This window comes from Schistocerca gregaria, chromosome X, assembly GCF_023897955.1.
Source record: "Schistocerca gregaria isolate iqSchGreg1 chromosome X, iqSchGreg1.2, whole genome shotgun sequence".
Taxonomy (NCBI): Eukaryota; Metazoa; Arthropoda; class Insecta; order Orthoptera; family Acrididae; genus Schistocerca; species Schistocerca gregaria.
The window spans coordinates 751,686,993-751,699,691 of NC_064931.1; the positions used below are offsets into that span (position 1 = coordinate 751,686,993).

A 12,699-nucleotide genomic window follows, 5' to 3' on the forward strand; every position below is an offset into this window, starting at 1 on the left:
CTGAACACACTGACTTTAGTACTTTGGTGAAGTAGATTATACTCTTGTAATATTGAACCAAGCAGCTGCAACTTTTGTCCTAGATCGCGTAGTAAATCATTTCAACTTGCTTGTGTTAACAAATGTAGCGATGACTCACTTGTGCAGTGATATAAAGGATCATCATCTGTGATTTCTTTAGTGCTACTTACTTCACTGTCACTACAAATTTGACCTGGAGATCTTGAAGGTACTGGAAAGCTGTCAGAATGCTGCACTGGCATTCTCGCTGAAGGCAGATCTGGGTAAACAATGTGCCTCTTCGATTTTTTGTTTGTAGAAACCTGAATTTTTGTTAGACAGAAATAACAATCAGTAACGTGGTCCTTGGGCTCTCTCCACGCCATGGGCACAGCGAACAGCGCCACATTCTCTTTACCTTTCCATCACTGAATTAGTTTGCAGTAACATGTAGCACAACAGAAATGTGGTGCCCATTCTTTACCTTTGTCTCCTACCTCTACTCCAAAGTAATGTTTATATGCTTTCTTTATGACTGTTGATATTTTCTTGCTATTTCTGACAAAGGTGAACTTCCAACAGATATAGCAGAAGTTGTCTGGCTTATATCGACATCCACGACGACGTGTCATTTATGAAAATTTAGAAATACCTCTTCAGTAATACACCTGTACTACATTAATACTAGAGAACTAGAGAAACGCTGATATGTAAAAACAAGCAGTCAATTTACCTTCAGCACCAGGCTAAATACAGGAACTTATAAGTTCAACTGTGCTCGGAAATATGACAGAGACGGTTACTCGTTGGCCAAAATACTCATTCGTTAAGACTGACAGAAATTACGGCTAACGCCACTGTTGTAAACTCGATGCACCCGCCTCTGCGAAGCGTGAAGGTTTACTGCCGAGGCAGCGACCGGCTGTCGCCGTTCGAGGTAATGGTAAACTGATTTAGAAGCATACAGATTATCTGCCATCACTGGAAGTTGGTCTTTCTGCATTTGCTCCTAACCATTAGGAAACTGCCGACTGACTTTGAGCCCCCTTAAGCATTAATATGCTTCCTCTATCCTATGCCAGGACATGACACCTGATGCGATTTGGGAAAGCTAGAGACACCTTAAGGGGAACGTTCGTGGAAAACACATATTATTTGAAGGATGCACGAAGTCCACAATTTTGAAGATATGGTTGGTTGGTTGTTTGGGGAAGGAGACCAGACAGCGTGGTCATCGGTCTCATCGGATTAGGGAAGGATGGGGAAGGAAGTCAGCCGTGCCATTTCAGAGGAACCATCCCGGTGTTTGCCTGGAATGGTTTAGGGAAATCACGGAAAACCTAAATCAGGATGGCCGGACGCGGGATTGAACCGTCGTCCTCCCGAATGCGAGTCCAGTGTCTAACCACTGCGCCACCTCGCTCGGTTTGAAGATATGGCAATGAAGTTTTGTACCATGCTTTAAACGAAATTAGTACATTTACTGACATGTTTCTTGGATTATATGTATATATAAGTTTCACTTTCAAAAAAATAAATCCATGTACCCTTTTTTCAGAAACTATTCAAGAGATTTCTACATAATTATCTTTGTTTAATCTTTCTGCATATAGTGAGCTCCTTTCATGAGCTTTTTTGAATATATCAAATAAGAGAATTTTAATAATTTTTAATTATAGTTCTATAAGTATAATATGAAATTCATGCAAAACTCCAAACCCATATCTCAGCTTACACTCAGAATTTTAAAATTCACTCTTGACACAACATTTACTGGTTCATAAAAGTAAGTGTACAAAATTTCATAGTTCTAATCTTCACAAATTCAAAGAAAAGGGTACATTAACGTTAAGACACATAACTTTTCAGGAAATCCAGTTTAAAGTTCAACCTAACGTTTTTTCTTATGTCACCTCTTCAGAAGGCCCCAGATTTGTACTCAGGGTACACTCCTTTTGAAGGCTTGTCTTCTGGTTTCTTGTTAACTACACTATTTTCTTTACCAGGTCTTCAACTGGATTTTCATCTGCAGATAGGCGCTATTTTTCTCAAGATATCTTGAGTGAAATATCCTACGTTAAAGCCCATTCTCTCTAATACCTTGATCTTCCCTACGTTCCCATCATTAAATAAAATAACTGCATCAAAAGTTGCATTTCTGACAACTGTAGCAAATGAAAATGTTGTTTTACGACATTGTTTGCATACGAATGTATTTAGAGACTCATTTGGGTTCCGGGTATTGTTTCTAATGTACGAAAGAGAAACACAGATGATCCATAAAACCAAATAGTATATGTGTGAACTCCAAGTTTTTAGTGTTGCAACTTAAGAGCCGCAACATTTGTCATTGTACAAAAAGTTCCACTTGGTTGTTCTTCATTGTGCCATTGTCCTTCCACCACGGCTAACTGGTGGCAGTATTTCGAAACACGAGTATTCTGTCACAGTTATCGAGGAGTAATTGTTGCTGTTCGATTTCAGTGTGTTTTCATTTTATTACCGAAAAGAATGAAAACAGTGATGGGCAGGTACACTTTCTCAGCTTGTGGAAGTACAACAGCAACCTCTTTTGTCTGCAGCAGTGTGTGTGTGTGTGTGTGTGTGCGTGTGTGTGTGTGTGTGTGTGTGTGGCAGTATTTGCAAACCAACGACGTATCCTACAATCTTAAAAGAGTTTTGGATGAACAAATAAATATACTTAATATATGTAACCAAAAAAGTGAATCGTATGAACTTAGTAATTTGTGAGATAAAGCATAGTGTAAATCGCAGACTGTATGTAGGAAATAGCTCCGTGGTGTGCTGTGGCAGCTGTTAAACTAAAAATTAGTTATTAGATACGCCTATATCAACTAATATAGTAACACTCTAAAATTCTGGAAGAGTGGAGTGTGTGCAGATGATACTGATATGCCAGTTGTTGGTTATTGCCACTGCAGGCAGCATTAGCGTCTCCGAGTGTCACATATTTCATAAATGTTTGTAACCCATGATTTATCCCTGTGCGAAATCTACACTCCTGGAAATGGAAAAAAGAACACATTGACACCGGTGTGTCAGACCCACCATACTTGCTCCGGACACTGCGAGAGGGCTGTACAAGCAATGATCACACGCACGGCACAGAGGACACACCAGGAACCGCGGTGTTGGCCGTCGACTGGCGCTAGCTGCGCAGCATTTGTGCACCGCCGCCGTCAGTGTCAGCCAGTTTGCCGTGGCATACGGAGCTCCATCGCAGTCTTTAACACTGGTAGCATGCTGCGACAGCGTGGACGTGAACCGTATGTGCAGTTGACGGATTTTGAGCGAGGGCATATAGTGGGCATGCGGGAGGCCGGGTGGACGTACCGCCGAATTGCTCAACACGTGGGGTGTGAGGTCTCCACAGTACATCGATGTTGTCGCCAGTGGTCGGCGGAAGGTGCACTTGCCCGTCGACCTGGGACCGGACCGCAGCGACGCACGGATGCAAGCCAAGACCGTAGGATCCTACGCAGTGCCGTAGGGGACCGCACCGCCACTTCCCAGCAAATTAGGGACACTGTTGCTCCTGGGGTATCGGCGAGGACCATTCGCAACCGTCTCCATGAAGCTGGGCTACGGTCCCGCACACCGTTAGGCCGTCTTCCGCTCACGCCCCAACATCGTGCAGCTCGCCTCCAGTGGTGTCGCGACAGGCGTGAATGGAGGGACGAATGGAGACGTGTCGTCTTAAGCGATGAGAGTCGCTTCTGCCTAGGTGCCAATGATGGTCGTATGCGTGTTTGGCGCCGTGCAGGTGAGCGCCACAATCAGGCCTGCATACGACCAAGGCACACAGGGCCAACAACCGGCATCATGGTGTGGGGAGCGATCTCCTACACTGGCCGTACAGCTCTGGTAATCGTCGAGGGGACACTGAATAGTGCACGGTACATCCAAACCGTCTTCGAACCCATCGTTCTAACATTTCTAGATCGGCAAGGGAACTTGCTGTTCCAACAGGACAATGCACGTCCGCATGTATCCCGTGCCACCCAACGTGCTCTAGAAGGTGTAAGTCAACTACCCTGGCCAGCAAGATCTCCGGATCTGTCCCCCATTGAGCATGTTTGGGACTGAATGAAGCGCCGTCTCACGCGGTCTGCACGTCCAGCACGAACGCTGGTCCAACTGAGGCGCCAGGTGGAAATGGCATGGCAAGCCGTTCCACAGGACGACATCCAGCATCTCTACGATCGTCTCCATGGGAGAATAGCAGCCTGCATTGCTGCGAAAGGTGGATATACACTGTACTAGTGCCGACATTGTGCATGCTCTGTTGCCTGTGTCTATGTGCCTGTGGTTCTGTCAGTGTGATCCTGTGATGTATCTGACCCCAGGAATGTGTCAATAAAGTTTCCCCTTCCTGGGACAATGAATTCACGGTGTTCTTATTTCAATTTCCAGGAGTGTATTTTTAGATCCGAGATTTAGGTTTCGGCTACCATGTATTAAACTACTGCCACAGCTCTAATGCCACAACTGGCATTATGACATTCATACCCCACCAATATGGTTTTAGTTGACGCCACCTTGGAAGCTGTGTAGCTACGTAGAATTTTTGGCGTCCTGTGATGCCGCTGCAGAAAGCTACGAGCTGTGGCGCCATACTACTTACAAGTGCGAATCCTGCTTAATCCACAGAATCGATAACTTAGCTACACTGATGCGCCAAAGAAACTGGTATACAAACATACTTAAACAAGCAGAATATGACGCTGCGGTCGGCAGCGCCTATATAAGATAACAAGTGTCTGGTGCAGTTGTTAGATCGGTTACTGCTGCTACAATGGCAGGTTATCAAGATTTAAGTGAGTTTGAACATGGTGTTATAATCGACGTTGGGTCACAGCACCTCCGAGGTAGCGATGATGTGGGGATTTTCCCGTGCGACCATTTCACGAGTGTACACTAAGTATTAGGAATCCGGTAAAACATCAAATCTCGGACATCGCTGCGGCCGCAAAAGGATGCTGCAAGAACGGGACCAATGGCGACAGAAGAGAATCTTTTAACGTGACAGAAGTGCAATTCTTCAACAAATTTCTGCAGATTTCAGTGCTGGGCCATCAACATGTATCAGCGTGCGAACTATTCAACGGAACATCATCGATATGAGCTTTCGGAGCCGATGGCCCAGTCGTGTACCCTGTATTACTGCACGACACAAAGCTTTACTCCTTGCCTGGGCTCTTCAACAACGACATTGGACTGTTGATGACTGGAAACATATTGCCGGGTCTGACGAGTCTCGTTTCAAAATTGTATCCAGCGAATGGACGTGTACGGGTATAGAGACAACCTCGTGAATCCATGGCCCCTGTATGTCAGCAGGGGACTGTTCAAGCTGGTGGAGGCTCTGTAATGGTGTGGGGTATGTGCAGTTCGAGTGATAGAGTACCCCTGATACGACTCTGACAGGTGACACGTACGTAAGCATACTGTTTGATCATCTGCATCCATACATGTCCATTGTGAATTCCGACGGACTTGGGCAGTTCCAGCAGGACAATGCTACACCCCATATGTCCAGATTTGCTACGGAGTGGCTCCAGGAAAACTCTTCTGAGTTTAAACACTTCCGCTGGCCACCAAACTCCACAGACATGAACATTCAAAATGGTTCAAATGGCTCTCACCACTATGGGACTTAACATCTGAGGTCATCAGCCCCTAGAACTTAGAACTACTTAAACCTAACTAACCTACGGACATCACACACATCCATGCCCGAAGCAGGATTCGAAAGTGCGATAGTAGCAGTCGCGCGGTTCCGGACTGAAGTGCCTAGACATGAACATTATTGAGCATACCAACGATGCCTTGCAACGTGCTGTTCAGAAGAGATCTCCACCTCCTCGTACTCTTACGGATTTATGGACAACCCGTGCAGGATTCATTGTGGCAAGTCCCTCTAGAACTATTTCAGACATTAGTCGAGTCCATGCCACGTCGTGTTGCGGCAGTTCTGCGTGCTTGCGGGAGTAGTATACAATATTACGTAGGAGTACAAGTTTCCATGGCTCTTCAGTGTAGTTCTGAAATGTTGCAGGAAGGTCTCTTCAGACATTTAATTATTTTTCAGGCATTTCGGAACGGATTTCATCATTGAAACTTTGGGAACTTATTGCCCACAAGTTCCACTAATACACTACTGGCCATTAACATTGCTACACCACGAAGATGACGTGCCACGGACGCGAAATCTAATCGACAGGAAGACGATGCTGTGATATGCAAATGATTAGCTTTTCAGAGCATTCACACAAGGTTGGCGCCGGTAGCGACACCTACAACGTGCTGACATGAGGAAAGTTTCCAACCGATTTCTCAAACACAAACAGCAGTTGACCGGCGTTGCCTGGTGAAACGTTGTTGTGATGTCTCGTGTAAGGAGGAGAAATGCGTACCATCACGTTTCCGACTTTGATGAAGGTCGTATTGTAACATATCGCAATTGCGGTTTATCGTATCGCGACATTGCTGCTCGCGTTGGTCGAGATCCAATGACTGTTAGCAGAATATGGAATCGGTGGGTTCAGGAGGGTAATACGGACCGCCGTGGTGGATCCCAACGGGCTCGTATCACTAGCAGTCGAGATGGCAGGCATCTTATCCGCATGGCTGTAACGGATCGTGCAGCCACGTCTCGATCCCTGAGTCAACAGTTTGGGACGTTTGCAAGACAACAACTATCTGCACGAACAGTTCGGCGACGTTTGCAGCAGCATAGACTATCAGCTCGGAGACTATGGCTGCGGTTACCCTTGACACTGCATCATAGACAGGAGCGCCTGGGATGGTGTACTCAACGACGGACCTGGGTGCACTAATGGCAAAACATCATTTTTTCGGATGAATCCAGGTTCTGTTTACAGCGACATCGCGGTGAACGCACATTGGAAGCGTGTATTCGTCATCGCCATACTGGCATATCACCCGGCGTGATTGTATGGCGTGCAATTGGTTACACGTCTCGTCACCTCTTGTTCGCATTGACGACACTTTGAACAGTGGACGTTACATTTCAGATGTGTTACGACCCTTGGCTTCAAATGGCTCTGAGCACTATGGCACAATGCTACACCCCATATGTCCAGATTTGCTACGGAGTGGCTCCAGGAACACTCTTCTGAGTTTAAACACTTCAGCTGGCCACCAAACTCCACAGACATGAACATTCAAAAATGGTTCAAATGGCTCTGACCACTATGGGACTTAACATCTATGGTCATCAGTCCCTTATAACTACTTTAACCTAACTAACCTAAGGACATCACACAACACCCAGTCATCACGAGGCAGAGAAAATCCCTGACCCTGCCGGGAATCGAACCCCGGAACCCGAGCGCGGGGAAGCGACCCGGGGCTCTACCCTTCATTTGATCCGTGGGAAACGCTACATTTTAGCAGAATAATGCACGACCTAGATCTCTCACCAATTGAAAACGTCTGGTCAATGGTGGCCGAGCAACTGGCTCGTCACAATAAGCCAGTCACTACTTCAAAAATGGTTCAAATGTCTCTGAGCACTAAGGGACGTAACATCTATTATCATCAGTCCCCTAGAACTTAGAACTACTTAAACCTAACTAACCTAAGGACATCACACAACACCTAGTCATCACGCCAGACAGTACTCCTGATGAACTGTAGTATTGTGTTGAAGCTGCATGGGCAGCTGTACGTGTACACGCCATCCAAGCTCTGTTTGACTTAATGCCCAGGCGTATCAAGGCCGTTATTATGGCCAGAGGTGGTTGTTCTGGGTACTGATTTCTCAGGATCTATGCACTGAAATTGCGTGAAAATATAATCATATGTCAGTTCTAGTACAATATATTTGTCCAATGAATAGCCGTTTATCATCTGCATTTCTTCTTGGTGTAGCAATTTTAATGGCCAGTAGTGTAACTAAAAAGTCAACTCGAAATTGGCATTTTTGGTCGATTTCACGGTCGTCCCTTGTTAAGTTAGGGGATTCGACTATTGCATCACAGGTTTCGTTAGGTGTGTGTTTGCGGTACGCACCCCACGGAGAGCAGCTCCTTGAGCGGCGAGCCCTTGGCGAGCGGCAGCAGCGAGTGGTGCGGCGGGAACAGCGGCACCTCGGAGAGGGCGCAGCGGTCGCTGGGGCTGAGCGCCGCGTACAGCACGGCCGCGTTGGCCGCCGCCGCCACGCGAGAAGAGTCTGCGCGCGCGCGCTCCATCGCGGCCTGCAGCGGCGACAGCGACAGCCGGTCTGCGCGCCGCAGTTGCTGCAGCAGCGGGTCCTGCCGAACACGCGCCCTCCTGCACACTCTGCACCCCACACCGATCGAGGTGTCTGACTAATCCAGACGAGACCAACTATCAAACGTCCAATCAAAACACCTTCAGACTTTGTTTTATTTGATCAACCAGTTTCAGCGCTATATTACGCCATCTTCAGGCCCCCTGACAGACGTGTAGGAAGAACCCCACCTCTAGTCCAGCCAATCTTATTTGGTTTGTTGGGCTCTGAACTGCGCGGTTATCAGTGAGTGACTGGTATCTGTAGGCTTTTAACACAGCTATCCCTTCGATCGTCACTTGCCGTCAAGTGTTGAAACTGGTTCTCAGCCGGCCGCTGGTGGCCGAGCGGTTCTAGGCGCTTCACTCTGGAACCGCGCGACCGCTACGGTCGCTGGTTCGAATCCTGCCTCGGGCATGGATGTGTGTGATGTCCTTAGGTTAGTTAGGTTTAAGTAGTTCTAAGTTCTAGGGGACTGATGACATTAGAAGTTAAGTCCCATAGTGCTCAGAGCCATTGAACCATTTGAACTGGTTGCTCAAACAAAACAACATCTGGAAATTTAGACGGCTGTGGGTGTTTTGATTCGAAATTTTAAACTGAACAGCCGAGGTCTCGCAACCATGTGCAGAAAGACAGATTTACAGAGAAAACTTTTTTTTTAACTTTTTAACTTTATGGGACTCAACTGCTAAGGTCATCAGTCCCTAAGCTTACACACTACTTAACCTAAATTATCCTAAGGACAAACACACACACCCATGCCCGAGGGAGGACTCGAACCTCCGCCGGGACCAGCCGCACAGTCCATGAATGCAGCGCCTTAGCCCGCTCGGCTAATCCCGAGGGGCGAAAAAAACCATCTATCGTCGTCACAGCCAGGTACTGTAAGACAACCTCTACTTTGAGTCATCCAATTGTGCAGTTGTATAACGTATTTGCGGTATTTTCTAGGTCGATTTGTCCAAGTCGTCAGTTGTTTAGTGGGTTCAATTGAAGGCATTGCTTCAAGAACAAGATAAATTACGTTTACATACTTTCGAGTAAAACGCAAAAAGACTGTCCAGAAATTTGAAAACTCTAATAATCGGCCTCGTCTTTTCCTACTTTCATTTAGGTCACCAAAACACCGTAATAGCTTATTACATAACCAAACTGTTGCAAGTTTTATTATGATATTTACTAAATTTTGAAACATTGGACTTGTCTCGCCCTTACATCAAACAAATTTATTTGTTGAAAATTACGTAAAAATTAAAGAAGTAACTGAAGACTGAACAACTATTAGCCGTTTACAGGTTACTGAATATGATTAGGAGTCTGAGAAGTAAAAAAAAGTAATACTCTAATAAAAATCATAGGTGTGGAAGGTTAATAAGAAGTTCATTGTTTTTCTCCTTCTGATGAACTGCATGGAGCATCTGTAGCAGTCTGTAACTGTAACAGAACATCTTACTATAAAATTCCATGTCTGAGACTGGCACACAATTCTTGGTGAGTTTAATGACATCTTTATATTTCTCAGGTTTCATTGGTGGAGCCCCTTCATGAACTTTTTCCCCTCAGATGGTTCAAATGGCTCTGAGTAATATGCGACTTAACTTCTAAGGTCATCAGTCGCCTAGAACTTAGAACTAATTAAACCTAACTAACCTAAGTACATTACACACATCCATGCCCGAGGCAGGATTCGAACCTGCGACCGTAGCGATCGCTCGGCTCCAGACTGTAGCGCCTAGAACCGCACGGCCACTCCGGCCGGCCCCCTCAGATGAAATCAATGTAGATCACGCTTTCTGATCGTGATAGATAAGTTGCAAATAACGATTCACTTCAGTGAACAACATGCCTGTGTGCTGTGGATTACTCAGAGAAATTATTCTTTGAATCAGTTAACTTCTCAGAACTCTTAATGTTAGACGAAACAACTTTTTTGGTGGAACAAGAAACCTAAAAATAGATCTTGTGTAACATCAACCACAACGAGCTTGTTGGATGTATTTTACATGCCAGAACGTGACAACTGTTTGGTGCAATGGCAAAGCAAGCCCTGGACATGTCTGTTTCTTTCGCAAAACATACGACTTCTTCAAGCCGATTTCCTACATTATTCTCAATAGGTCCCATGGACAGGCCTCGTTCTTCCACCACACAAGAGCAATTTTCAAACTATGGAATGAGTGTAAAGTCTCATTTTCGGCCAAAAATGGACATATCTGGTTACTGCGCCAATGCCTTCACTTATTCTGCCAAGGACAACATTGCACAGAATCAGCACCACCGCGAGTGCAGAGACGGCGAAGCTCATTTAATATCGACATTCTTCAACCAGCGCGACTACCGTACGAGAGATCGATGTCTGCGTCCGGGCAGTGGGTGCGATTACCGAGGCAGCGATGTGCTACCCTCAGCGAAAGCACGCACGGGCCCGTGGCAGCGCGTGGGGAGTCACTATATTCTTCTGGGTAGCACTTCTCTGTGACGTCACTAATGGTGCACATGCGCAGTTTCGACCATCGGGGGCGTCTATCGACTTTCTTGGTCGTGTGAAGTTCTGAGAAGTGGGATAGGGTCATCTACATTTATACCTACATGGATACTCCGCAAATCACACTTAAGTGCTTGGCAGACGGTTCATCGAACCACCTTCACAATAATTCTATATCGTTCCACTCTCGAACAGCGCGCGGAAAAAACGAACACCTATATCTTCCCGTGCGAGCTCTGGTTTACGAAATGACTAACTGCTGCATTGGTTCGTGTCTTGTTACATTCAACACCGCCCCTCTTCCCACTCTCTCTGTCCTATGAATATAGGCTGATTCACATATTGAGGATTTCTCGAAAAGAAATCGCTTTTGATACTATTTGTTGTAATTAAATATAAGGGAAAACATAAGAACAGTTCATGGTAGAGCGTACAACGTTCTACAGTAGCGAAGTGGTTACATTGCTGGTTTACGAAAGGAATCTAAATGTTGCATTGGTTCACGTTCTGCTACATCCACCCCCCCCCCCCCCCCTCTCCCCCATCCCTTTTGCTTTTTAGAAAGATTTTGGAATCTTATTAATTTAAGGACAGAATGTTCTGTAAGATTTGATGTTATGCACATACAAGGGCGCTCTCTCCCAGGAATGAGTTGTAAGTCTCAATAATTTACAAATGAAGCAAGAACCACACAAATACCAGTAAATGTTCGAAATACGTTGATCATCTGGTAAAACAAAATAACTACTACTCAAAGCAAAAAGCCTAGAAAAAACTGATAAAAATGAATAAATACTAAAATGTAACTTAGTTTCAGCCATGTATAAAGCACAAAAGAAAATTTAGAGACTAGTTACTTTAGGAGATATCTTTTCCAAATAAGAACATCTTATACATATCCAGATGTAACGTAGTCTGATTCTGGTACAGGAATGTACCTGCAGCTGTTTTCTCTCTCTGCTTAAGTTACTTTCAAAAGTGCAAGAGAAGAAGTTAATTTTTCTCGCAGTGAACTGCACTTTTTCGCACAAATTAGAACATATTTCACACAACCACAACTCTTTTGACAATGGAGAAGCTTACTGTTAAGCTTGGACCTTGCCGTTGGTGGGCAAGCTTGCGTGCATCAGCGATACAGATAGCTACATAGTAGGTGCAACCACAACGGAGTGGTATCTGCTGAGAGGCCAGACAAACATATGGTTCATGAAGAGGGGGCAGCAGCCTTTTCAGTAGTTGCAGGGACAACAGTCTGGATGGTAGACTGATCTGGCCTTGTAACATTAACCAAAACGGCCTTGCTGTGCTGGTACAGCGAACGGCTGAAACCAAGGGGAAACTACAGCTTTAATTATTCCGGAGGACATGCAGCTCTACTGTATGGTTAAATGATGATGGTGTCCTCTTGAATAAAATATTCCGGAGGTAAAATAGTCCCCCATTCGGATCTCCGGGCGGGGAATTCTCAGGAGGACGTCGTTATCAGGAGAAACAAAACTAGTGTTATACGAATCGGAGCGTGGAATATCAGATACCATAATCGGGCAGGCACGTTAGAAAATTTAAAAAGGGAAATGGATAGGTTAAAGTTAGATATAGTGGGAATTACTGAATTTCGGTGGCAGGAGGAACAAGACTTCTGGTCAGGTGACTACAGGGTTATGAACACAAAATCAAATAGGGGTAATGCAGCAGCAGGTTTAATAATGAATAAAAAAATAGGAGTGCGGGTAAGCTACTACGAACTGCATAGTGAACGCATTATTGTGGCCAAGACACACACGAAGCACACGCCTACCACAGTAGTATAAGTTTATATGACAACTAGCTCCGCAGATGACGAAGAGATTGAAGAAATGTACGATGATATATAAGAAATTATTCAAATAGTGAAGGGAGACTTAAAGTTAAT

General features: G+C 45.2%; 1 protein-coding gene across 1 annotated transcript in view; it reads right to left on the reverse strand.

Annotated features, from left to right (window-relative positions):
- Nucleotides 1-8,033: 8,033 nt before the first annotated feature.
- Nucleotides 8,034-12,699, reverse strand: part of LOC126298303 (uncharacterized) — a 36,710-nt gene continuing 32,044 nt past the window's right edge. The window contains exon 3 of the mRNA XM_049989600.1: nt 8,034-8,300. Coding sequence (XP_049845557.1) covers nt 8,034-8,300 — 267 coding nt within the window. The remainder of the gene's footprint in view (nt 8,301-12,699) is intronic.